The sequence below is a fragment of the Oryctolagus cuniculus genome, chromosome 16 (genome assembly GCF_051225735.1).
Source record: "Oryctolagus cuniculus isolate XC-2025 breed Fujian yellow rabbit chromosome 16, ASM5122573v1, whole genome shotgun sequence".
Lineage (NCBI taxonomy): Eukaryota > Metazoa > Chordata > Mammalia > Lagomorpha > Leporidae > Oryctolagus > Oryctolagus cuniculus.
Genome location: NC_142882.1, coordinates 58,612,941 through 58,635,926, shown reverse-complemented (window position 1 = coordinate 58,635,926; position 22,986 = coordinate 58,612,941). Strand labels below are relative to the sequence as shown.

Here is a 22,986-nt window from a genome sequence, read left to right as displayed (position 1 = left end):
AGCCGGGGATGGCAAGTCTGCAGCCCTGTGTGCGAGGGGTCTGGGGTCGTCTTGGCCCCAACGCTATTGCTCCAAGGCAGCAGAGACCTGTCTGGGTGCATTATTACTCCTCACAGCACAGCACTGCCCTCCCCCTTCTCACACTCCCTGGCAGGTGAGCCACCGTATCAGACACCTTCCTCCCAGAGAGGAGGGTTTTGGATGCCAGAGGCAGTGGGGAGGCTGGGAGGGGGCCAGTGCCAGGGGAGCAGGCTCAGCCTGATGCCAGGGGAGCTCCAGCCACACCACACCCAGCGACCCCGGGATGAGCAGGCTGCCTTGAGGGGCTAGAGGCCTTCTGGGCAGCTGTCTGCTCTCCTCTCCTCCTCTCCTCCCACACGCTCAGGCAGAGGAGGCCTGGCCGGCCCGGAGCTCAGCTCAGTGGGGTCTTGACAGCTGGAGCCAGCACCACAGAGTGGGTAGAGCCTGACTTGGAAACCAAGTAGGACAGGTTCAGCCTCGCAATTCTGCCACCTGTGCACTGTGTGGCCCTGGGCTGGTCACCTCCACTTGAGGCATCTGCACCTTGGAAGGGTGTTGGAAAGATGAGAGGGCACAAAGATAAAATCACAGGACAGGCCTCGCTCAGCATTGGCGCTCAAGGAAGACCAGGCCCCTACCGCTTCGTCAGGCCCTGCTTCCCGGCTCTAGGACTCTAGAAGTCACAACCTCTCTGTGGGAGCGTCTTTCGGAACTGTCTCTGGGAAACTGAACTGAAAAATAAGTGTGCTTTTGGTGCAAAATTTTGAAATCCATACAAATGGTTATTTTTAATGCAGATTTATTTATTTACTTGAAAGGCAGAGAGAGAGAGAGAGAGAGAGAGAGAGACTGAGAGGGAGATATCTTTTGTCTGCTATTCACTCCCCAAATGGCTGCAAACGCCGGGGCTGAGCCAAGCTGAAGCCAGGAGCCTAGAACTCCTTCAGGTCTCCCATATGAGTGGCAGGGGCCCAAGCACTTGGACCATCTTCTGCTGCTTTCCCAGGTGCATCAGCAGGGAGCCGGGTTGGAAGTGGAGCAGCTGAGCCCCTGATGCTTCTACAGGATGCCATTGTCCCAGGAGGCAGCTTAACCCACTGCATCACAGCACGACCCTGCACTGTTTTTTATAACATGCATTCTCCATGAACTTTTGGCAGGCCCCCTGTACAAGAAAGACTCTGCCATGGAATGGGGCCGGTGGTCAGAGCCAGGCCAGGGACTGGGACGGTTTCATGCCTAGTAGGATGGGATAAGAGATTAACCACACTCTGTTACCCTCTGCACACATCCCAGGTGGGCCTCCCCTAGCCTGGCTGTCACTCACCCATCCTCAACCTGGTGGGCACAGGAATGGTTTGCATGGGCAGTGATAGCTCTGTGCCCCAGCGCAGGTGACCCAGCACCCACCCCCCATCAGCCACACCTTCCCCAGAGGGAGGCAGGAATCAAGTGTCTCTCAGGAAGAGTGCTGGGGCATCGGGATCTTCCCACCCACTGTGCCCCTGTGGCCTGGAGAGACCCTGGGAGGTGACGGCCCCCTGAGCTTCTGTGGACGGCAGGAGCTTGCCCCGGCCTGTGCCCTGTTCTCAGCTCTCAGTTTACCACCAGAGTTGGCCCAATGAGGGGGAAGCAGCCCAAAGTGTGTGCACTGGGGCAGTGTCAGGAACCTAGGTATGACCCTGAACCTGACACTCATCTCACCGACTCAGAGGACTGAGTGTGTGTCCCCTGAGCCTCAGCCCCCTGGGGCACAGGGGCAGGTGGGGTCACACATGTGAGCTGAGGGCAGAGGGAGAGCACTATACGGGGCAGAGGGGATTAGTGGGGCTGCTGGACCTCAGCCCCGCCTTCCCCAGTCCTCCCACACTCCACAGTCAGAGATGGCTCCCACCACCCTGAGCAAACGGCCAGAACCCCTGCACCACTCAGCTGCCCCCAGACCTCCAGAGTGGTCCACTGAGCCCCGAACACTGCCTGCAGGGGTGGCGGTGGGGTGGGCGGGGCAGGACTCTGCACCCCTGCGGTGGGGTTCTGTGCTGAGGGTCCTGAGAGCAGGCGAGCAGGCAGGACCTCCCCAACCCTCCCTTGCAGACCCAGAACACCCCTGTAGGGACACAGCACCCCGGGGAGAAGAACCACAGGAGGCCAGCGGACTTTACGTGTCATTTCCTTTATTGACTTAACATACGTGAAATTCCAAATCCAGAGGCAGGTATGCAGAGCAGACAGATGCAGGGTCCTCGGCGCAGCAGCCAGAACCAGCAGGGAGTGGGCCTGCCCCTCTCCCCTCCCACGCGCCCCACCCCCACCCCCAGGCCCTGGTCAGTGCCCAGGCAGAAACTGGGAAGCTGCAAATGACAGGGGTCAGCCTCAAGCTCCAGGGAGTAGCCAGAGACATGGCCTTCATTGCTAGGCCTGGCCAAATCATCTAGCTGTGGGGGTCTTGGGCCTCAGTTTCCTCATCTGTTAAATGGCTGGAAGTTCCTGCTAGGGAATGGAGACATGCATGTGCACATGCCACATGCCAGTGACTGCTAAGGCCTCCTGGCTGTCCACCTGCGTCATTGTGTCTCTGGGTTTTCATTGCCACCCTGGCTATGGACACGCCAGGGAGCTGTTCTGGCCCTGGTGGAATTCAATGGACTCGAGCAGATAGCTGAGCGGAAGGACCAGCTCCCCAACTCCCACTGCTGACCTCTGCCCTCCAGGTCAGTGAGGAGGAAAGGATTTGTGGCCTGGGGTCCCAGAGTCAGGAAGCTACCCCGATGCCCCCCACCACACTCATGAACAAAGCAAGGGGGCTCCTCCCACTCAGGGCCAGTGGGGTGGGGGTCTGGCAGTGGCTGTGCCCCCAGGGGCTGCGCAAGGGGGCTCCTCCCACTCAGGGCCAGCGGGGCGGGGGTCTGGCAGTGGCTGTGCCCCCAGGGGCTGCTCAGGATAGGGGTCTGGCTGTCCCCGGCCTCCAGGCTTCAGGGAACCCAAGGTTCTTTAACGACACACTCACATCAGGGGCCTGTGTCCACACTGGCAAGGGAAGTGGAGAACTGAGATATGATGGCCACAGTGCAGCGGGCCATGGACATGACGTGGACATGGTGAAGGAACACAAGTGCCTGTCCTCTGCCCTCTAAATGACCTTCAGTCTGCAACAGCCAACCGCGACTTGGGAAGCCACTCCCTGGGGAGCAGCAGATCCAGAAACCTGTGCGGTGGGTGGACCTCTGCTCTGAAACCCATCTGCTTGTGCACAGGGGTCTACACTACACCTCCTGGAACCCATGACGTGTCTACACTTGCAGAATCCTAGAGAGGAACTCAGACCCACATGGCTCGCCCTGTCCCTGCTACTGTACAGATGGGGCCAGCTCCAAGTTCATGCAGCAAAAGCACAGTGGGAGGGTCCTGTGACCAAGGCAAATGGCAGGGGCAGGGCTTGTCTGCACACCCCCCGCCACTGCACCTGCTGGGATCTCCTTCCCAGCACTCCTGGGGGCAAGGTGCATGTTAGGAAAGGGGGGCCACTCCCAAAGGCACATAGCTTTGACAATAGAACCCCAGGCACCTGTGGCAGGTGAGCAGGTGAGCAACTCCGGATGAGGGGGACTGCCTGGCACCCCTCCAGGCCAGAAAAGGCTACACTCTGAGGGCCTCTCTTTCACCTCCTCCATGACATCAGGGGAGTGGGGCAACTGGTAAACCTTGGTCACCAAGAAGCTCCGAGGCCAAGAAACAGAGACAGAGAAAGAAAGTTATATGGACACCCCTAAATGAGGCCTGACCCCGACGGCAGGTCCACTCAGGGGAGTGCCTTTGGCCAGCTTGTCAGAGTGTCTGTAATACGGATTTCAGCCCACCCGCCCTCCACCCCCCCAAACCCGCACCCCCCAGGTCGGTGCCTGGGCCTGGCCCCTCTATTTGGGTTTCATCTCCACCCTGGAGTTGATGTCATCGCCGTCCAGGTCATACTCCTCCACCTGGCCGCTGGTCCACACCTTCATGCGATCCGTGAGGTCGCTGCTGCGCGGCGCCAGGATAAAGTCGTAGATGAGCACGGCCAGGGCGCCCCCGATGAATGGCCCCACCCAGAAGATCTAGGAGCAGAGTGGGCAGGCTCAGAGGGCGTCCAGCTCTTCCCAGCCTCCCCCACTGTGAGGGCCCAGCAGGTAAGATGCTGGCCTGGACCCTGCACAGCAGCCATCGTCACAGCGAAAGCCCATCGGGCGCTCCCTGTGAGCTGAGCTCGGCCTGCAGGTGTGCCAGTGAGTGCCTGCCTTCTCCGCCCCGCAGCCCTGCTTGGGGAGGGACCACTGTGAACCCACTTCACAGCTGGGGAAGCCACCGCACCAGGAGGCAAGCACCTGCCCCAGGCCACGCTGTATCAGGCAGGGCAGGACTCAGACCCGCTCTCAGCCATGCTGCTGGAGTGACTTGTGGGCCGGACAGGGCAGGGTGGGTCTAAGCTGGGAGGGAGAAGCCAGTCCTAGAACTGCCCACTGTGTGACCCCTCGTGGCCCCGCTGTCTCCCAGACCTCTGTGTAGGGAAAGCAGGATGTGAGGTGGGCTCAGGCTTGCCGCAGATGCTAGTGCCTCCCACCCACCCCCGCCCCAGGCGGCCCCCACAGGGGTCACTTACCCAGTGGTTGTTGAAGTTGTGGGTGAGCACCGCCGAGCCGAAGGACCGAGCAGGGTTAATGCCACAGCCAGTGTAGTCGATCTGGGGGTTGGGGAGACGGACAAGGGGAGAGGAAGAGGAAGAAGAGGGAAGGCGGGACCCGGCAAAGAAGGGAGAGGAATGAAGAGACAGGGCAGGGGCAGAGACAGGTGCAGGGGAAGCGACAGGAGAGCGAGGTGGGGGAGAGCGCGAGTCAGACACAGAAGCACCGAGGGACACCGGCCCAGAAAGCTGGTCGGGAGGTCCCCTAGTCCCCTGAGGCTGACCTGCTCCATCCATAACCCCACCCACAGCCCCGGGCAAGGCTTTCCCTGACTGCCACCCCAACCAGGGAAAGTCCCCCCAGCTCACCGCCAACAGGTGTCCCAGGGCCACAGAAAAGCCGATGGCAAGGGGAGCTGAGCCGCCCAGGTCGCGGCGCCTGCGGTCGGTGGTGGCCAGCACACACAGCACCAGCTGCAGGGTGCCGATGATCTCGATGCCCAGGCCCTGGCCTGAGTTCACGCCAGGGGCCAGCTGTGGGGACGGGAGCAGAGAGGCCCAGTGAGCACGGCAGGCAGGGACTGGGTCCCAGGTCCCCCTGCCTCCCAGGATCAGGCACCAAGAACCAGACTCAGCGCCTCCAGAGAGAGACGAGCGCTGTGCCCTTTGCTGTGCCCAGAGAGGCCCCGTCCAGACACACACAGCAGGCGGCCACAATCGGCCTCATCCTCTCCCACACTACGGCTTGGTCCCGGGGCCAGCCTAGACCTCCCCAGCTCTGCCTGCAGATCTGAGTGGCCTGGGGCACAGCAGCCCTGCAGGCTGGGGTACCTGAAACCATCGGCAAGGGGCGAGCCCCAGGTGTGGGAGGAGAGAGTCGGGGGCACTGGTGGAAGAAGAGGAGGAGTGAACAGGACGGCCCAGCTTGGGGGGGGGGGCATGGCCTCCTACCCCCAAAGTCCAGAACATGCCACCCACCCCCTGCTGCATGCCCGAATCCCAAAGCTAGGGAAAGCCCGCTCCACTTAGCCCCGCGGCTCCCTCTGTCTCGGTCTCCTCTGTGCCAGGGCCCCCTGCTGCCTCCGCCCTCCGTCTCCGCTGCCCCTCCCGGTCTCCCGTGGCCCAGTGTCTTGCTCCTGTTTTCTTTTGGCGTTCCTGACTCTTCTTCTCTCTGCACGCTCCCTCCCCGCTGGCCTGGCCTGGTCCTCACTCTCTCTGGCCACGCAGGCCCCCGCCACCGCCGTCTGGCTGCCACTTGCTCCTGGGCCACTTTTAGAAACATGACTCATGGAAAAAGAAGGGAATGGGAGCTACCATGAAGTCACCGGAGCCCCGTCTCCCACAGCCGCACCAGGCAGACCCCTCCCCAGGAAGCCCTGCCCCCCGACGCCCCGTGCACCCATCTCCAGGGGTGCTGGACCACTTGGTAGAGGCCCAGCACAGAGATGCACCGATGTGGCCACCGAGCCGCCTTCCCCCCGGCAGGACAGCTGCGTCCCAACAAGCCGTAGTCCTGAGGCCATGGGGCGTCTTCACGGTCATGGGACATTTTGCAGATTCCTAGGTGGGGGGCACCCCCCACCCCTCCAGAGGTTTTCCCAGCCCCACCCTGAGGCCATCTTAATAAGAACAATTCTCTTCCCGCCTTTGTCTGCTGCACTCGGCTACAGGGAGTGAGTCACATCCCCTCCCCTGTCTGCGGCCCAGCTCCAGAGCTTTGGGCCCTCTGGCCAGCCAGCCCTCTGGCAATGCCCAGTTCTCTGCTGGCGCGCCAAGGTTGGGCGCTGTTAGCATGGCCTGGTCCTCTCTGGGCCTCAGTCTTCCCATCTGCAAAATGGATTTAATTGTCCCTGCCCATTGTCCAGAGCAGCCAGGAGGTTCAAAGGCAGCGGGAGCTGTCCGAGGAGTAAGGGAAGGGGTCCAAGGCAGGAGGAGCCAGGGCAGCGCTGCTGGCTGTTGTCCTGGCTCTTTCTCATGGCATCTGCAGGATTCAGGGGTGGGCAGAAGTGGGGGAGGGGCCCAGCCTGCGCAGAGGTGTGAAGATGGTGAATGGAGGCAGGGCTGGCCGGGCCCAAAGTTGAGGGTAGCCCAGCCTCCACACACCTATGAGGCCACGCCCCTCAGAGGCTCCTTCTCCAGCGCTCTGCTCCGCTCTCCAGGATCAGCTAATTGCTTGCTGGCCGGCGTCCTGTGACAGCTCCTCCTGGCTGATTAATGGAGCTGATGCCCTAAGCGGCGCTCCTGCCTCAGACTCTCCCCACCCAACCCACGGCCCGGGCCAGCTCAGCTCAGCTCCTCCGCTGGTTCTTAACCAGCTCTGAGAGCCCCAACCCTTTCCGAAGGCACCCCTGTTCCTGCAGGGGAGCAGAGCAGGGAGTCGTGGTTCAGGGCCCAGTGCTCTGGGCCCTCGGGGAGGAGAGAAGCCAGCCACCTGCCCTGGGGACCCCAAAGTGCGCCTCCTGCCAGCTGAGAGCCACGGGGGCTACAACCTTCCTCTCCCATTGCGTCACCATCTACTGCCTTCCTCCAACCTCCTAATACCTGACATCACTTAGATCTGGATGAAATTCATCAGGATTGGAGGAGGCCTGGAAGAGCTGTTGAAATTTGATGTCCATGAAAGAGCAGGCAAAAAATCAGAACTTAGCACTCCTGTGCACAAATCACTGGGTGTGAAACAAGTGCTGGTAGAGAGCCCATCCCGATTGCAGTCACTTGGTACTTGGGGAATAACACAATGTTGCTCGCTCCCATGTAGTTGGACCCAGCTGAGGTCTTAGGGGAAAAAGTAACCAACAGTTTTGTGAACGCACGTATAAGCTATAGAAAAATCCATAGATCTTGGAAGCATGAGGAAGATACAGCTCCCGCTTTGGACACTGAATCCATCTCAGGCCCCTGCTCAAGGCGGCTGCAGACCCTCCCAGCTCTTGCACCTTCCTGCATCCCCCACTAACTTTGACTTCTGCCCACCCTGCCCCACCCACAGGGACCTCCTGCCTCTCTGTGGGTGCCTCACCTGCTCGCTCCAGGCTAGGAACTCTCTGTCCAAACCTCCATGGAGAGAGGCCAGCTGAGTGGAGGCGGGCGTGGTGGAGGATGCTAACTGTCTAGAGCTCATTCCCTCCAGGGGCAGGCCAGCTCCGGGCAGGCTCCCTGCACGCTGGGCCCATTTGTTTACCTGCTAGCTGGAGGTGATGGCCAAGCGATAGGCTCTGGGGCCCACCCAGGAGGCCTATGCCAGGGTTGGAGGTGATGGCAGATGGGCTGGCCGAAGCTCAAGGAGTGGACAGCCAAGCCAGGACCTTGCCCTGGGGTCAGCGCTGCCCTACACTCACAGGCCAATATGTTGGCTGCCCTTAAGCCCAGCGAAGGGACCAGGCTGTGCCCCACTTGGACGGGGGAGCTGGCAGAGCTGGCTGCCTGCATGTCCCAGGCTCCAGGACTGACCTCTCTGGGAAGTGGGCTCTGGCCCTCCCTGCTATCCATGGGCAGGCCAAGCAGGGGAGTTTCCAAGGCCCAGGAAGGACCCCCATCTCGGCCTGGACACCCTCACACCCACCATTACGGAGCAGCTGACTCCAGAATCAGGCCTGGCCAAGTCTCTGAGCATCTGCTTTCGAAGAACAGGGCACAGGGGGCATGGGGGCCTGCTATACCTGCCCAGTGCCTGTGGGACTCGACACTGGGCAGTGGGGAAGCTTAGGGGCCGTGTGCACGTGGCATGGCGGCACCCACAGCTTTGTGTGTCTCTGCCTCTCTGCCTCTCACAGTGGCTGCAGCATCTGCGGATGACCATCTGCGTTCTGGAGTGACCCTCTCTCTTTTTTCATGAGAACTCAAGAGGTTGATTGCATAATTTAATGAAAAACCTGTCCAAGTACTACAAAAATCCTCAACCTGTATGCACCAAATGCTAAGACCCCCAAACTGACAGAATCACTTGGAGAACTGGATCCACCCACTATCAGGCAGATTTCAGTCAAGGGGCCCGTGTTGTGGTGCAGTAGGTTAGGTGGCCACCTGAGATGCCGGCATCCCATGTGGGCATGCCAGTGCCAGTCTGGCTACTCTGTTTCTGATCCAGTTCCCTGCAAATGCACCTAGGAAGACAACAGAAGATGGCCCTGGTACTCTGGCCTCTGCCACCATATTTGAGACCTGGACAGAATTCTTGGCTCCTGGCTTCAGCCTGGCCCAGCCCTGCTGTTGTGGTCATCTGGGGAACGAACCAGCACTGAAGATCTCTCTCTCTCTCTCTCTCTCTCTCTCTCGATTTCTCTCTCTCTCACTCTGTCTTTTAAATAAATGACATAAATATTTCTTTAAAAAGATTTCAGCCACATAATTCACAAATTTGATTTCAGGAAAATGTGAAAAATGCCACACTCCTAAATTAGAGAATTTGCACCCATTTTAAACCCGCATGGGCCATTTAGAGAAACCCACCAGGCGCTGGCCCTGCTATGGCTGAGGACAGTGGCCACACAGGACACAGGGCACCATCTCTTACCCAGGAGGGCTCTGCAGGTCGGGGTCTCTGCCTGCCCCGAGCCCCTGGGGGGCCCGGCTGTGCCACGCCCACACAGGTGCCACCCCTGGCTGCAGCACGGTGGGGCAGAGGGAAGGGCCCCCTGGATGAGAACGCAGTGGCCCCCAAAGGCCCTTTATTCACTCCCAGAAGGTCTTCCTGCTGAGAAACAATGCACAAAGCAGGGGCTCCCTCCCTCCCTCTCCGCCTCCCTCTGCCTGTTCCTTGCTGCAGGGCAGGGGAAGGAAGGGGCTCAGCCCCTCCTCTTCCATCCGCAGACAGAGGCCCTGACGGAGTGCGCACCAGCACCGTGAGAGCCCCAGACGTGACGTTCTGCTCCCACCTGCTGGTCTGAGCACTCTGGTCCCAGCTGGTCTGGAGACCCCAGACTCACTGGCACTTCCACACAGCGGTGGGGGGGGCCCTGCGGGGCCCACGGAGGCTCTGCCAGCAGGAACCCAGCGCTCCCTTTCCCACCAGGACAGGGCTCCACACCAGGCCTGCCGGAGGGAACAGAGGGAACCTGCGCTGGCATGGAGGGGTCCCTGCCGGGCGGGGCGCAAAAAGGGAAAGGCAGCAGTGGGGGGCCTGCAGGGCCCTGCACCCTCAGGTCGTGGCTCCTCCCAGTCAGGGCCAAGGTGCAGCCGGGGGCGGATGGGGCTGCCCCAGGGCTCCAACAGGGGAAACAGCGGCTGGATTTTCCGGGCGAGGGAAGGTTCTGCCGCTAAGCTCCAGCCTCCGTGTTCTCCCCCTCAGCTGGCGCTGGCTGAAAGCAGTAATTATAGGTCCCGGCGGTGGCACCACCACCCAGCCCCTGGCCCCCTCCTTGGGCAGGGTCAGCGGAAACTCTGGCTTCCCTCTCCCCAGCCCACCCCTGAGCTCTGGAGGAGGCGCCAGGGGCCCTCACCGCCCCCCCCCCCCGGGAGACAAAGAGGGGCCTCTCGCCTGGTGATGGGGAAGCAAGGGCCCAGAGGGCGGGGGAGGAGGCAGCGTGGGGCCAAGGTCGGCTCTGCTGCGGCAGGTGGAAGCATTGCTGAAGTACTCAGGCCCTGGACAGCAGGGCTGAGAGAAGCCCCCCCCCCCCAAGAGGGGGTTTCACACTATGCCCCTGGGCAGGGGGCTGAGACCACGGGCTGGAGGCTGCACGCTGAGCCCACACGGAGCTCCCACCATGGCCCCTGGTCCGGCCATACCCAGTGACTCGGGCCAGCCCCCCCCCCCCCCCCCCCCGCCCGCCGCTGTCACAGGTTCTTTGCCAGGAGAGTGCTTCCTCCTCTGGTAACTTCTCAGCCAGGTTCACATGGCACCTCCTCCCTGAAGCCCTCCCGACTTTCCTACCTCTAAAGTTCAGAAGTTCCCAGGCCAGCCAGGACACCTCTTATCATACCTGCAGCTGTGCGCTGGGCTTATCTTGCAGAGGGCCTGTGGGCTGCCCAGAGCTGGGAGCTGGGCTGGCTCCGCCCTGCACTCAGCAGCCAGCAGTCTGTCTTTTTCCTAGGGAGTGGGTAAGTGCAGGCCACAGAGGGGAAGCATGCAAACAGTGGCTAACTCCCAGGACTGCCGAGGCCCCTGCTTCCCAGAGCCCATCACACCCTTCTCTGTCCCTCGGCCACCCTGTCCAGGGCAGCTATGTGGAGTCCCACACAGGGTGCCAGTGGCTGAGCTAAAGCAGGCCCCCGCCAGAGTGCCCACCCCAGCCTCAGAGCCTCTCCCCTTGGCCACAGTTGGGGCTAGAACCGCGGGGACCCCCCAGGCAGGACGGAGGCCGTGGTCTCCCTAGGGCGTGTGCCGAGCGCTGACTCAGTCAGGAGAGAGTTGTCCCTACCAAGTGTCGGGGGAGGGGGGGACACCCCTTGACTCACCCAACCACTTCCTGCCACTTCTTTCCCTATTTTCCTGGGAAATCTCCATGCCAACGACTCACCCCACCCAGATTTGGGCCAGGGTGGGGCCCTGAGCCAGAGGGGCTGCGGGAGCCTCCCCTAGGACTGGAGGAAAGATTGTGTCACCTGCGTGTGGCATAGGCTACTCTCTTCCCCTCCCCCGACCCTCCAAACAGAGGCATCTGGTCCGCCCAGGGCCCTGCAGATCCCAGGGCCGGGGGCTGACAGTGCCCTTTCTGGGGCAGCTGCTCTGTTTCTGGGCCCACGCTCATGCCCCAGACCCCCCACCTCTGACCATCTCCACTGGCGCCTGAGCCCCCACCAGAATGCTTGGCCCCTGTGGAGACGACAAGCTCCAGCCAACAACGTGAGCGGGTGGCGTGGGCACAGCCAGGAGATGGCACCAGACCGGGTGCCCCATGAGCGCCACAGAAGTTAGCAGCAGACAGCGCTGGACGCCGTGTGCCTGCCCCAGCCCAGTGTGACTGAAAAGCAGAGGCCCGAGAAGGGGCTGGGACACCTAAGCAGGGTGGGGCCAGAGCAGATGGCACAGAGGGAGCACCGTCCTCCCGCCTTTGCCTGAGTGCCACACTGGGGAGTGGCATTTTCCTGCTCTGCCAGGTACATAGGCCTACCCCACCCCCCGCCTGCCCCCTGAGATGAAAGGCACAGGAGGGAGCCAGAGGGCCTGGGGGTCTCCACCCCTCTTCTAGGGTGACCCTTCCCCACCCCCCTCCTGCCCAGCCAAGCCCTGGTACGAACTTGACTCTCCCTAGCAAAACCCCCTGAGGCCACCTAGCTCTGCCCCCACCGGAGAGACGGAGGCTGGGAGGGACATGGCCCGCTGAGCTCTGTCCCTGACACCCACTGCAGCCAGCCACGTCTTCCCTCGGCTAAAGTCTAAACTCCAGCCACAGGGCTAATCTTCAATCCTGGGCTCAGCAGAGGTTGGCTCCGAGGAGGGCTGAGCGAGCGAGGTGTCACTGTGACAGAAGAAGTGCTAATCCCCTGGTGGCAGGGCCCGGCCAGCTGCCTTCAGCACCAGCCCCTTCCCAGGACTTGAACTTGAGCTGCAGAGTGTGCAGACTCTAATCCCAATCCACCCCCCACCCCACCCCCGCCACCCCTGAGGAGCCTCTGCCAGCCACCTTTCTGTCCCGAGCTGCCTGTCCTGCCAGCCTGGTTTCTCTGGATCCTGTGCCTCCTCTCTGCACCCCAAACCTGCCTGCCTGTCCCTCCAGCCCTCTGAGACACCCTCCAGCCCCTACGCAGCCACTGGGGCCAAATGGCCCCCTGCCGTGGCCCGGGCACTTGGCCGAGGAACTGCAAAAGCCTAGGTCTATGACCACAGGCAGCTGCCACCAACAGCCACTCAGACATGCTTAGTAAGCCATCAGGGAGCAATCCTTTGGGCAGCTTCCACTCAGCTGCCAACATGTGGCTGCCATTACCCACCCTGGCCCAGGAGCTCTGGGCACAGGTGGGCACAGCGCTTCCACAGGCTCAGAGACCGCACCGGCCAGCAGGTGCACACACACATGGTCACACACACATAAACACGCCCCGGATGGTGGCGCCAGCCCCTGCCCCTGCCCCCACCCCATGCTGCCGTCTGGGGCAGCCGCCTTCCAGCAGCCCGGGACAGCGTTTCCATTCCCTTATCTTTGTCCAGGTCCCTGAGCAGAGCTGCAGAGGGGCCTGCCTCCCAGGACAGGGGGCAGTTGATCTGGGGACCTGTGTGAACACAGGGGGCCACCTGGAGGCTCCCCTGGGGATTCCTGCTCCCCCACTCGCAGGACTGGTCACAGATACGCCACCCTCTGGCTCAGCGTGGCTGAGGGCAGCGGGCAGAGCTTGCCCAGGGGCAGGGCTCCAGAGAATGGAGCCGGTTGCACAGGCAGGGCAAACGAGGGCCAGGAAGCTACAGCCCCGGGGGTACAACTGCTGGCCCAAACAGCCAGCGGCTCCCAGAGCTTATGCCCGCAGCAGATGCCCTGCAGGGGACATTGGCACAGCCACCAGTCTCTGGAGCTCAGCTTCCCACAGCGCCTGGCAGCAAGCGGGCACAGCTGAGCTCCAGCCCCAGCTCTCTCCATGACCTTCAGCAACCTCTGGTCCTCTCGGATCCTCAGCGTCTCCATCTGCACAATGGGCAGAGGATGGGGCTGAGTTCCTCTCTGCTGGACTCCCCACACGCCTGGGTCCCCGCGACTCACGTCGTTGCGGCCGAGCGAGTTCATGGGCAGGGACGAGGTGACGCCCGAGAGGATGGCGGTGGCGACGATGGCCCCCACGCACTGGGCGATGATGTACAGGACGGCTCGCAGGATGCTGATCTGGCAGCTGAGCAGCAGGCCCAGCGTGACGGCCGGGTTGAGGTGGGCGCCGCTGATGTGGCCCACGCTCTGGGCCAGCGTGGCAATGCTCAGGCCGAAGGCCAGCGACACCTTCACGTTGTCCTGCACGGCCGTCTGGTTGCTGCCCACCGGGTACTGGAAGCCCAGGGCAGAACCGATGCTGATGAAGACGAAGAGGGTCATGGCCAGGAACTCGGCCACCACCGCCCTCCAGAAGATCTTCTTCTTGAACTCGCTGGCCATGCTGGCTGGGGGCTCGACAGGAGGCGGCTCGCTGCCTGGGGCTCCACTGCCTGCAAGCTCAGCCACAGCCTGGCCGGGGCCTATTTATAGGGCGGGGGGGGGTGTGGGGGTGTGGACGGGGGGCGGGGAGCACAAAGGGAGGAAAGGCCTCTCCTTGCCGCTGGCCCGCCCCGCACCGCACAGGCCTCCTCTGGGGCGAGATGCCGCCACGGCTCTGCTGTCCGCCTGCCAACTTTTTTCCTTCCTCCTCTCCCCCTCCCTCCCTCCCTCCCTCCCTCCCTGGCTCCCTCCACCCTCCTCCCTGCCCAGTCCGAGGAGGCAGGCAGGAGGCAGCCGCTGCTCTAATAGGCTTTGGGAAATTCCTCCAAGCTGGCCCCACTCAGGGGGCTGGAGAGAGCCAGGTGGCACAGTCCTCCCTGGAGACGGCACCATGACCTGGCTTTGCCTGGCATCCCCAATCCCACCCAAGAGCCGTGTCAGGTCTGGAGCCGGCAGCTCCGGGGCCCCAGCACTGCGCGTCACTTCAGGGATGCCCCAGAGCCGCCAGGCCTCCGTGGACAGAGAGGGAGCTTGTCTGGGTGCCGCCCTCCGTGCCGGGTCAAGGGCAGGCACGAGATGGCAGGAAGCCCCACCCCAGGGCCCCTCCAAGTCCCGGGGAGCAATGTGTATTGATGCTGTGGGGGCAGTGGGGCTGTCGGGGCCAGTTTGAGACATGGCCACATGTTAGTGGAGAGACAGAAGGAGCAGAAGCTCAACCCAGAGCCCAAGGTCCCTGAGAGGAGAGAAAAGGGCGGACGGGGGGGGGGGGGGCAGGCAGACCGCGAGGGCAGAGAGGCAGGGGAGAAGCAGGGCTGCAGGCGCAGGGCAGAGGAAGAGAGAGCGCCCCAGCCCGAGACGGGGAGATAGGCTGGCAGGAAACACACCGCCAAGGTGGGCGCCAGCTGGCTCTGCAGCCACAAAGCAGAAAGGTGGGAGTTACAGAGGAGCCGGGAGCCAGGGAGCCGACAGCTGCCGGGGAGAGAAGACCCACGGCCCAGGGGCAGCCAGCAGAGCAGGAATCAGGACTCAGCCGAGAGCAGGCAGGAAGCCCCTGGTGCAGCCCCCTTGCCTGTGCCGGTGCAGGAAGGCGATCCGGGCAGGGCCCCAGCTGGGCGCTCAGCAAGGGCCTGGGATGCTCCGGGCAGCTCGGCTTCCACCTGCCCTCCCCGCTGCCCTTCTGCCCCAGCAGTGCTGACTCCTCCCCAGCCAGGGAGGGGAGGGACGCCTCTGAAATCTGCGTGTGCTGGGGGCAGGCGGCCAGCTGGGGTGGGGTCAGGAGCTGCACCAGCCACGTGCACCCCACTGCCTGTAAGCACAGAGTAGCCCGGGGGCAGCTTGTCACCCTGGTGGCCAGCGGCCCTGTCTGTTCAGGAGCCTGGGTGAACTGAGGTAATTGGTGCCTTTTAACCAGCCCAGAGAGGGAGCCAACTGCACATCCTCCACTCGGCACAGCCTCGGCCCCCGCGGGGAGTTCTGTGGTCAGTTCCAGGGTCCTCCAGCCAGAGGTCTGCTCACAGGGCTGGGGTTCCTCACACGGCTCCTATCTCTCAGGCCCCAGGCTCCTGGCGTGTCTCCCCTGGGCCACATCCACTGCGGGACCCCCACACCATCGTCGCCTGTCCCCACCCTCCCCCTATTCATGCAGGGCTGAGCTTTGTCACTGCTCAGTGCCAGGATCCAGCCAAGAGGCAGTGAGGGAGCTCAGGGTTGGGGCAGGACTGGCCCCGGGCCCCATGGAGCTACTACTGAATGCCCCTTGGCAGAATCAGGGCCACAAGCTTGGTGGAACCATGACTGCAGGCCAGGCCAGAGGCTGCATGACACGCATGATGGTGACAGCCACTTGGACCTACGAATTTACCCACCAAGGGCTGGCTTAGCCCCCTGGCAGATGCCAAACCCTGTCCTGGGTGCTGGGGACAGCAAACGCCCAGACAGACCAGCGTCCTGTCCTCACTGGGCTCCGTGTGGCTGCAGGGGCCAGCTGGGACTGTGGAGTGTGTGAGTGTGAAGGTGTCCTCAGCAGGTGCCCTGGCTCTGCAGCAGGAGCTGGGGAGTCACAGGGAACAGCGTGGGGCCCCCACCCCGGTCTCTGGTCCTCAGGGCGAGGCCGTACCTTCCCGGCTGGGCATCTGCTGCCATGCAGCTGCTGCGGCTCCCGTCCTGTGGAAGAAGGCACCACCCTCACCAGGAGGCGTCATCAGAACGCAGGGGGCCGGAGAGGCAAATGCAGGCCCCGTGCTCTCCTGTGGTACAAAGTGGTTTCTGTGGCTACCACCTGGCCATTGGATGGGCCAGGGGAGGGTTTGTGGCTGGAGGCTCAGAGACACCCTAGACCCCTCTGCTGCCGCCTCTTCCCTGGTACTCGACAAATCCAGGCTAAGTTCAAGTAGGGCGAAAGGACCAGCATCCCACTGGTGCCCTTCATCCAACTGTGGCCTTCGCCCCTCAGCCCCGGAAGGCTCCGGAGCAACAGAAGTGACTGGCTCAGGAAAGGCAGAGCCAGAATGAGAGCCCATCACCACCCAATCCCAGGCAGAGGCTCTGGGTCTCCGCCTGCCTGCCAGGAAGGGTCCCTACGGGCTTAATTACTGGACAGAAGCCCTCGTGTTGGCCCAGGACCAAGTATAAGAGCCGGACGCAGCAGGATGGGTGAGGGGTGGGAGTGAGGGCCAGGAGTGAGGGGGTAGCTCCAGCTTCTCTGCGTATCGAGGGGTGGGGGTGGGGTGGGGAGGGGAGCACTGGGCTAAGGGTGGGTGGGCACCCTGAGAAGTCGGGAGAGCAGCCAGAGCCACCCTGTGGCCCCAGCCCATCCTGAAGCTCTTCCCACAGTGCACCTGCTATCCCTTCACCCTCTGCTGGCTCCATGTCCCTCCCAGGGACGATGGCATGGGCCCAGCCCTTGGAGCCCAGACGCCTGATGCAGACTGAATCAGAACCCTGGGCAGGGCTTGAGGCTGCTCTGGCCCTGCTGGCAGCAACGGGCTCGGCAAGTGCTTTTCCAGATGTGCCTCCTTCCCACATGTCTGGTGAGACCCGGGAGACCTGCTCTCTGGTCAGAGCCCGCTGTTCCCAGGACGGGCTGGGGCCCATCTCCCCAGGGAGCCCGGGGAGAGCCTGGGGCTTCATCTGGAGGGGAGCGAGCAGAGGCTAGGAGGTGGGCGCAGGGTCTGGACCTTGGGCTGTGTGGGGAGAAGCCGCCCACGGGTGTGGCCACGGCTCTCACTAACCAGAAGCTTCTATGGAGGGCAGGCAGAGGGACTGGGGAGAGGGGAATGGACCCTCCCTCTGGGTCCAGCATGGGTGCCTGCCCCCCGGCAGGGTGACAAGAAACGATGACCTCATCCCTCTAGGTGGGAGGGGGCTTAGATATCAGACTGGGAACCATGGCACCAGCATCCGCTCACCAATGGCTTGGGTGAATTCTCAACTTTCCTGAACTGGGGCAGAGGGCGGGAAGACAGCACAGTGCCCGGGGGCTTGGATATGGGTGGTGGGCATCAGAGGTCAGCCAGCAGACCAGTGTTGGTGGGGCACCCGCTTCTGCCCCATGCCCGACTCTCATGGCTCCCCTCAGGGGGCCGCGGCCAGACTTGGTGCTGGTCTGGAGTCTTCCTTCCCGGGAGGCAAGGCCAGCCGCCTGGGCAGAAGGGGAAGCCCAGGCCCAGAGCAGAGATGCTGAAAGGAGCCAGGCCCTGTGCAGGGTTTCAGAGTTAAGCCCTCAGCCAGGTCCTCATGCCCTCCCCATGCTGCTCCAGGCAGGGGCCCAGGTTCCGGTACACGGAGCTGCCCGTGACTGCCGTTGGCAGCCTGGGCTGTCCCAGCTGCTGCGTGGGGTGAAGCTGGGCAGAGCTGAGCACAGGGCTGGGCCCCTGGCCTGTCCCTCTCCTGCTGCCCAGAGGCAGCGCCCACCTCTCAAAGCCTGGGAGTGCCTCCCTGTGCCCCAGGTTCCTCCTCACAGAGGTGACACACAATCCCTCTCAAATCAAAAGCAGATTCAGGGGCCGCCAGGCACTCACCAGGGCTGGGCACTGCGGTCATTTCCGAGGCTGCGGCCTCCCGGCCATCCTCACCCTGGCCCCAGCCCCGCGTGCCTGAGCCAGGGCCAGGCCGACCAGCCTCTCCCCAGCTCAGAGAAGGCCTCCATGGAGGTGCACAGTCATGGTCATCTTTTCCCAGCCTGGCCCTGCCAGTGGGGAGCCCCTGCTCAGAGCACTGTTGGTAGCATTTGGGCTGAGCCGCCTGGCCACGCCCAAGGAGAGGGCAGAGCAGGCCAGGGCTCTGAGAGGAGCAGCCGCTGCCCTCGGGCCCTGGAAGGAAGTGTCAGTGTGGAAGTGGTTCTGGAAGACTCCCCACGCCGGATGCAGCCTCTGCCCTGGGCCCCGGCCATCCCTGCAGCTTCCTTTTCTGCTCCCTCTTGCTCTGGGCTCCCTGAGGAATCTGCATTTGCCTCATTGGAGTTTAAAGCTTGGAGATTAGGAGACAAAGTCAAGGGCATTGGATCAGAGGCCTTCATTTTGTGCATGGGGAAACTGAGGCTCAAGGGGAGAGGCTTCCAGCGGGTCTGGGTGGAGCCAGTACTTCGGTCTGCGTCTCTTGTCTGCTCCAGGCTTGGTCTGCCGGCCACACCCAGCCTCCTCCTCTTCCTTCGCTGCTTGACGAGAGGCCACCTCCTCCTGGGACTGCAGCAAAGAACCACGAATCGGAAACCTGGCAGCCACAGGTGTCCAAGGGGTACGCCTCGCTCTCTGCAGCCACCCATGCCAACAGGTCCCTGTGTTAGGGCAGAGCCACGTCCACCCCCCACTCAACTGTTGCCCTGGAGACTTGCCGCACCTGTCCCACAGCTGGTGGCCATCTGCACTCCTTTGCAGGTTTCGCAGGCTCCCCTGCCCTCTTCCCTGGTCGGTAGTCTTCGTGGGGCATCTGTAGGTGCTCAGAGCCAGCCCATCAGGCTGGGACTCCGGGCCCCTGCAACGTCTCCCCCACCTGCCCAGCCCCGCTCCCAGAGGCCCCCAGTCCTTCCCTGGCTGTCCACTGAATGCTGCCGCCACCTCAGGACCAAGGCCTCCTCCAGGTCTCACAGTGGCACAGGCTGGGCGCCTCCAGGGGCAGAGGCCTCGCCGGCGTTTCCCGAGTCCCAGCAGCTGGAGCAGACGCCGCGCCCAGGGCTCCCTGTCCGTCTGGATGTCAGTGGGCACCAGAGCTCTACAGAAACTCCCGTCACGGTGCTCGGGCTCCTCTCACCATGGTTGATACTTCGTCTTCCTGCCAGGCAGTCGTAAAATCTACTCTTTAAAATCTTTATGGAGGAAGGGGCCCATGAAGGAAAAAAAAAAAAAAAAAACCATGGACCTGCAAAAGTCGCCGTGCGACTCTGTCACCACCGGCAGCCAGGAGGGCACAGGTCAGAGATGCTCTCATCCCAGCTGCGCTCCGACTGACTCCTCTAACAAGCTCCTGGCCGTGGCTCCAGTCCCTAACGACCTCTCCTACAGGCTGGGTCCTCGGTTGCTCCTGCCTGCCCTGCCAAAGCACAGCACCTGCCTAGAGGTGCCACAGTGCAGGCCGACTTGTCTCCTCTTCCCATGGCCGAACCTGCGCTGCACACACACACACACACACACACAGGACACAGGCTTGTACCTGCGTGGACACACACCTGTGCACACACATGCATACATGCACAATGCTCATCCATGAGTGTTCCCATCATGTGTGTGTCCCTGTCTCTCTGCTGCTCTAAACACTGCCTCCAGTCTGAGTGGGGCGGACACTGGGCCTGCCCCAGCTCTCTGCTCATAGCCAGCTCAGGACAGTTTCCACAGCTGGAAGGAGCAGCCCCCAAGCCCCCAGGAGGGTGTGCTGGGCCCCACAGAGCAGGGATGGGGCAGGCTCACCTATGTGGTCACCATCGTCCCCTCGATGTCCGGATGGCATGGGCAGAGCCAGTGGGGATGCATGCTGGGGGTGGGAGGGAGAGTGGACAGGGCTGGCCTTGTCCCATCCCCTGAGACACTTCCTTCTGAGGTCCCTCCGGGGAGTCTAGTCGGTGAGGCCAGCATCCCTGGAGCCCACGGGGCCAGCAGGCTCCCCTCGCACAGGCGGTTCAGGGTCTTGCCTATTGAGAAATTGCAACCTGGCCCCTGTCCTGGCCCCGCTCCCCAGGTGAGGCAGCCTGGCTCCTGGCGACACCTGGGATCTTTGAAGAGCCATGGCTGTCTGAGCTCAGGCAGCCCCGGTGCCTCCTGTGATCCTGCTCCAGGCCAGGCCCAGGCCCAAGAAAGCTGAGAACCTCCCATGGGGGCAGCAGCTGGGACGGGTCCCAAGCCCTCGGTGTCCCAGAGCTGAAGGCCTGTGTGTGGCCATTTTTGGAGCCAACCAGAGAGAGGGACCCACCCGGGGCTGTGTCACACGCATGACCTCATCCCTCCTATGCCCACCCTGAGGAAAGGAGGGGAGGAGGGCACCCAGGTCCTGGGTCTGTAGGCTGTTGGGAGGCCCAGACTCAGGGGCAGGAGGCGAGCAGAGAAAGGCCCAGGCAAGGGAGGGGCTGATGGGTGAGGCCAGGAGAAATCAGAGACACCTTCCTGCAGGAGGCAGGTTCCAGTCCCAGGATCTCGGGATCTGAAAGGATCACAACGGCTGCTTAGAATCATTGCTGTCAGGGCCGGGGTGGCGCACCACCAGCAAAACCAGCATCCAGTATCTGAGCGCCGGTTTGAGTCCGAGCTGCTCCGCTTCCCATCCAGCTCCCTGCTAATGCGCCTGGGAAAGCAGGGGGCCGCCCGGGACCAGACCTGGTGAAGCTCCTGGCTTCAGCCTGACCCAGCACAGGCTGCCGCAGCAACTGGGGGGTGAACCAGTGGACAGAAGATTCTGTAACTCTGCCTTGCAAATAAATAAATAAATCACTTGGCGGCGGGGGGAGAGGGGGTGGACACCGGCTCTCAGAAACCCAAGTGCCCTGGATGTATTCTTGCCAGACAGCGCCGGCCCCACCCGGGTACTGTCCCGTGGGGACCCCACTCAGGCATCCACCCCGTCGTCTGACGGGAACAGAGTGGCTCCTGGGTGTCACTGGCCAGGAACGCCACCACCTTCCCCAGCGCAGCCTCGCTCAAGCGCACGCCCCAGCTCCTGGGAGCAGAGGTAGGGACACCTGTCCTAGCCCCGGGGACACCACCCTCCCAGGCTGTCCATTCCCGGGTCCCTCAGACACTCCTGGTTCCAGGGTCATCCTGGTGGCCGCGACCACACCACGACCACTGCTGCCATCACAGAGAGCCCAACATGGAGACCTTGGTCCCTGAGGGAGCAGCCGACCTGCCCCCGGAAGGCCCCGGTCCTGGGCACAGGTCCCTCAGCCCTGTAGGACCACACAAAGGGGGCGCCCTGCCCAGCCCTCTCTCGGTAGCCCGACTCTGCCAGAGAGGAGAGCTGGGGGTAGGCAAAACCAGAGCCAGGCCCAGGGTCGGGAGTCAGGGTGGGACGGGGCGGGGGCGTGGCAGCTCTCACTTCCTGTCCTCTTCATAGGGGATCCCTCCGACTTCTCTGTGGCCACGCCTTCCCTGGGGATCCTTTCAGTTGGTGCAGGGCGGGCTGAGACTGGACGCCCGATCTCTCAGGTGATGTCCACGTGCTGGCCCCAGGACTGGACTTGCAGCAGGCAGAGGCTGAGTCACAAGAAAAACTCCTCTCCAGGGTGGGACAAAGCTGCTCTGGTACCAGAGGGAGAGCCACTGAGCACTCCATCCCTTGTGAGTTTCCTGGGAGGCACGGCAAGAAAGGAAACAAGTGTCTGTGGTGACAGAGGCAGCTGGCTGACTCCAGCAGAAAGTCTGGGCCTTGATTCTGGCTGCCCAGGGAGCTGACCATGCAGATCTGGCTCTCAGGGTTTCTGAAGAGCTGGTTGCTTTAAGAGCATGGCAGGGCTTTTTATGGGAAAGGCTCAGACCGAGCCCCTCCGCAGGATGGATTCCTGATGCAGTCATGGCTCAGGTACCGCCGGGCCGCTGGTGCCCAGGCCTTGCCAGCACTGGGGCTCACGCCCGTGATGACCATCCTCCTACCACTTACTGGGTTAGACACTAGCGGGCTTGGGCACCCCTGCCCACGGAGAGACAGGGCACTGCAATCACGCCACCGTGCGGCCCTGGGGACTGGGGTCAGGGTAGCTGGGACCCAGGCCTGAGCCACAGGAAGGGGTGAGGTGGGTCTGTGGGCAGCGGAAGAGCCCCACCCCTTCCTGGCAATCAGGAAAGGCTTCCAGGAGGAGGGAACATGAACGCAGATTTGTTTATGGAAAGGAAGGGATGTGGTCCCGGGAGAGGAAGGTCCCAGCTAAAGGGGGGGGGTGGGCTTCCACTGTGCCCGCAGTGGCCCTGAGCCCCACGCTAGGCTGGTGAGCGTGGGACGGCATGCTGCGCTTCTGCTTCCCAGATGGCCCCCAGAAGGGTCCCATGTGAGACCAACCTCTGCCTGGCCTGCACCCGATTCTCTGCTTCCCCCTGCTGGGCTGGTGTAGCTGGGGAGGCCTGGGCCCCATGCATGGGGCACACCCTGGGGTGCCCTTAGCGAGCCCTGCAGCCACCCAGGCCAGTCTTTGCAGGAGGTGGAGGGAGGAGCCGAGGAAGCTGGGGAAATCAGGCCCCTGGAAGCGACTGTGGGTGCAGCCATGGCAGCCTTGGGAGTCGCTGCCTCCGCTCAGCCTCCTTCTCCTGCAAACAGGTGCACTGCTCCTCCTTGAGGCCCTGGGAGTGGCGGGGGGGGGGGGGGAGGGCAAGCACCGTGGGTCCCACAGGTCCCACTCACGTCTGCCTGGGGCCACACCCCTCTCTTTCCCGTCTCCTTTGTGATGGAAGCAATGTGCAAGGCCTGACAACCTTCCAGAAGCGGAAATGGAAAATCCTTGCACAAATAAACCCAAGGTGTGCCTGCCCTGGCCAGGAAGACGGCAGAGCGCTTGGCAACTCGGGTGATGGCTCTGGAGCCGTGGGAGGCGCGGGGGCTGCGGGCTGAGCCGGCTTCCCCTCCCCACCCCCGCCCCAGGGAGCGGACCAGGCAGGGGCGCCGACGCATCACCCTGGCCCGGTCTGGCCAGGCTGCTCACCCTCAGGGAGCAAAGCTGAATTGAAGGAAAGGCTGGGCTCCCACACAATCGCTCACGGGGTAGAGACCAGGACACTCGCAGATATTTCCCGAGGTCCCTGAGTCTCGGGAAATAAAGGACGATAGGAGAGGAGGGGCCACAGG

General features: G+C 62.8%; 2 protein-coding genes across 12 annotated transcripts in view; both read right to left on the bottom strand.

The window, feature by feature from the left end:
- Window positions 1-2,178: 2,178 nt before the first annotated feature.
- On the bottom strand, window positions 2,179-13,752 carry AQP1 (aquaporin 1 (Colton blood group)). Its single transcript, XM_017344416.4, has 4 exons — window positions 13,309-13,752; window positions 5,048-5,212; window positions 4,658-4,738; window positions 2,179-4,115 (listed from the first exon to the last, which is right to left on the bottom strand). The coding sequence occupies exons 1-4, from the start codon at window positions 13,690-13,692 to the stop codon at window positions 3,936-3,938; spliced, it is 810 nt and encodes a 269-aa protein (XP_017199905.1). The 5' UTR covers window positions 13,693-13,752; the 3' UTR covers window positions 2,179-3,935.
- Window positions 13,753-13,869: 117 nt separating this feature from the next.
- Window positions 13,870-22,986, bottom strand: part of MINDY4 (MINDY lysine 48 deubiquitinase 4) — a 127,841-nt gene continuing 118,724 nt past the window's right edge. For 2 of the 11 annotated variants that reach the window (XR_016223025.1, XR_016223014.1), the window contains 3 exons: window positions 19,632-21,500; window positions 18,568-19,033; window positions 13,870-18,413 (listed from right to left, as the gene is read on the bottom strand). The gene's annotated coding sequence lies outside the window, so the exon portion shown is untranslated. The remainder of the gene's footprint in view (window positions 18,414-18,567; window positions 19,034-19,631; window positions 21,501-22,986) is intronic. The other 9 variants (XR_016223019.1, XR_016223022.1, XR_016223015.1 and 6 more) reach the window with 9 other exon arrangements.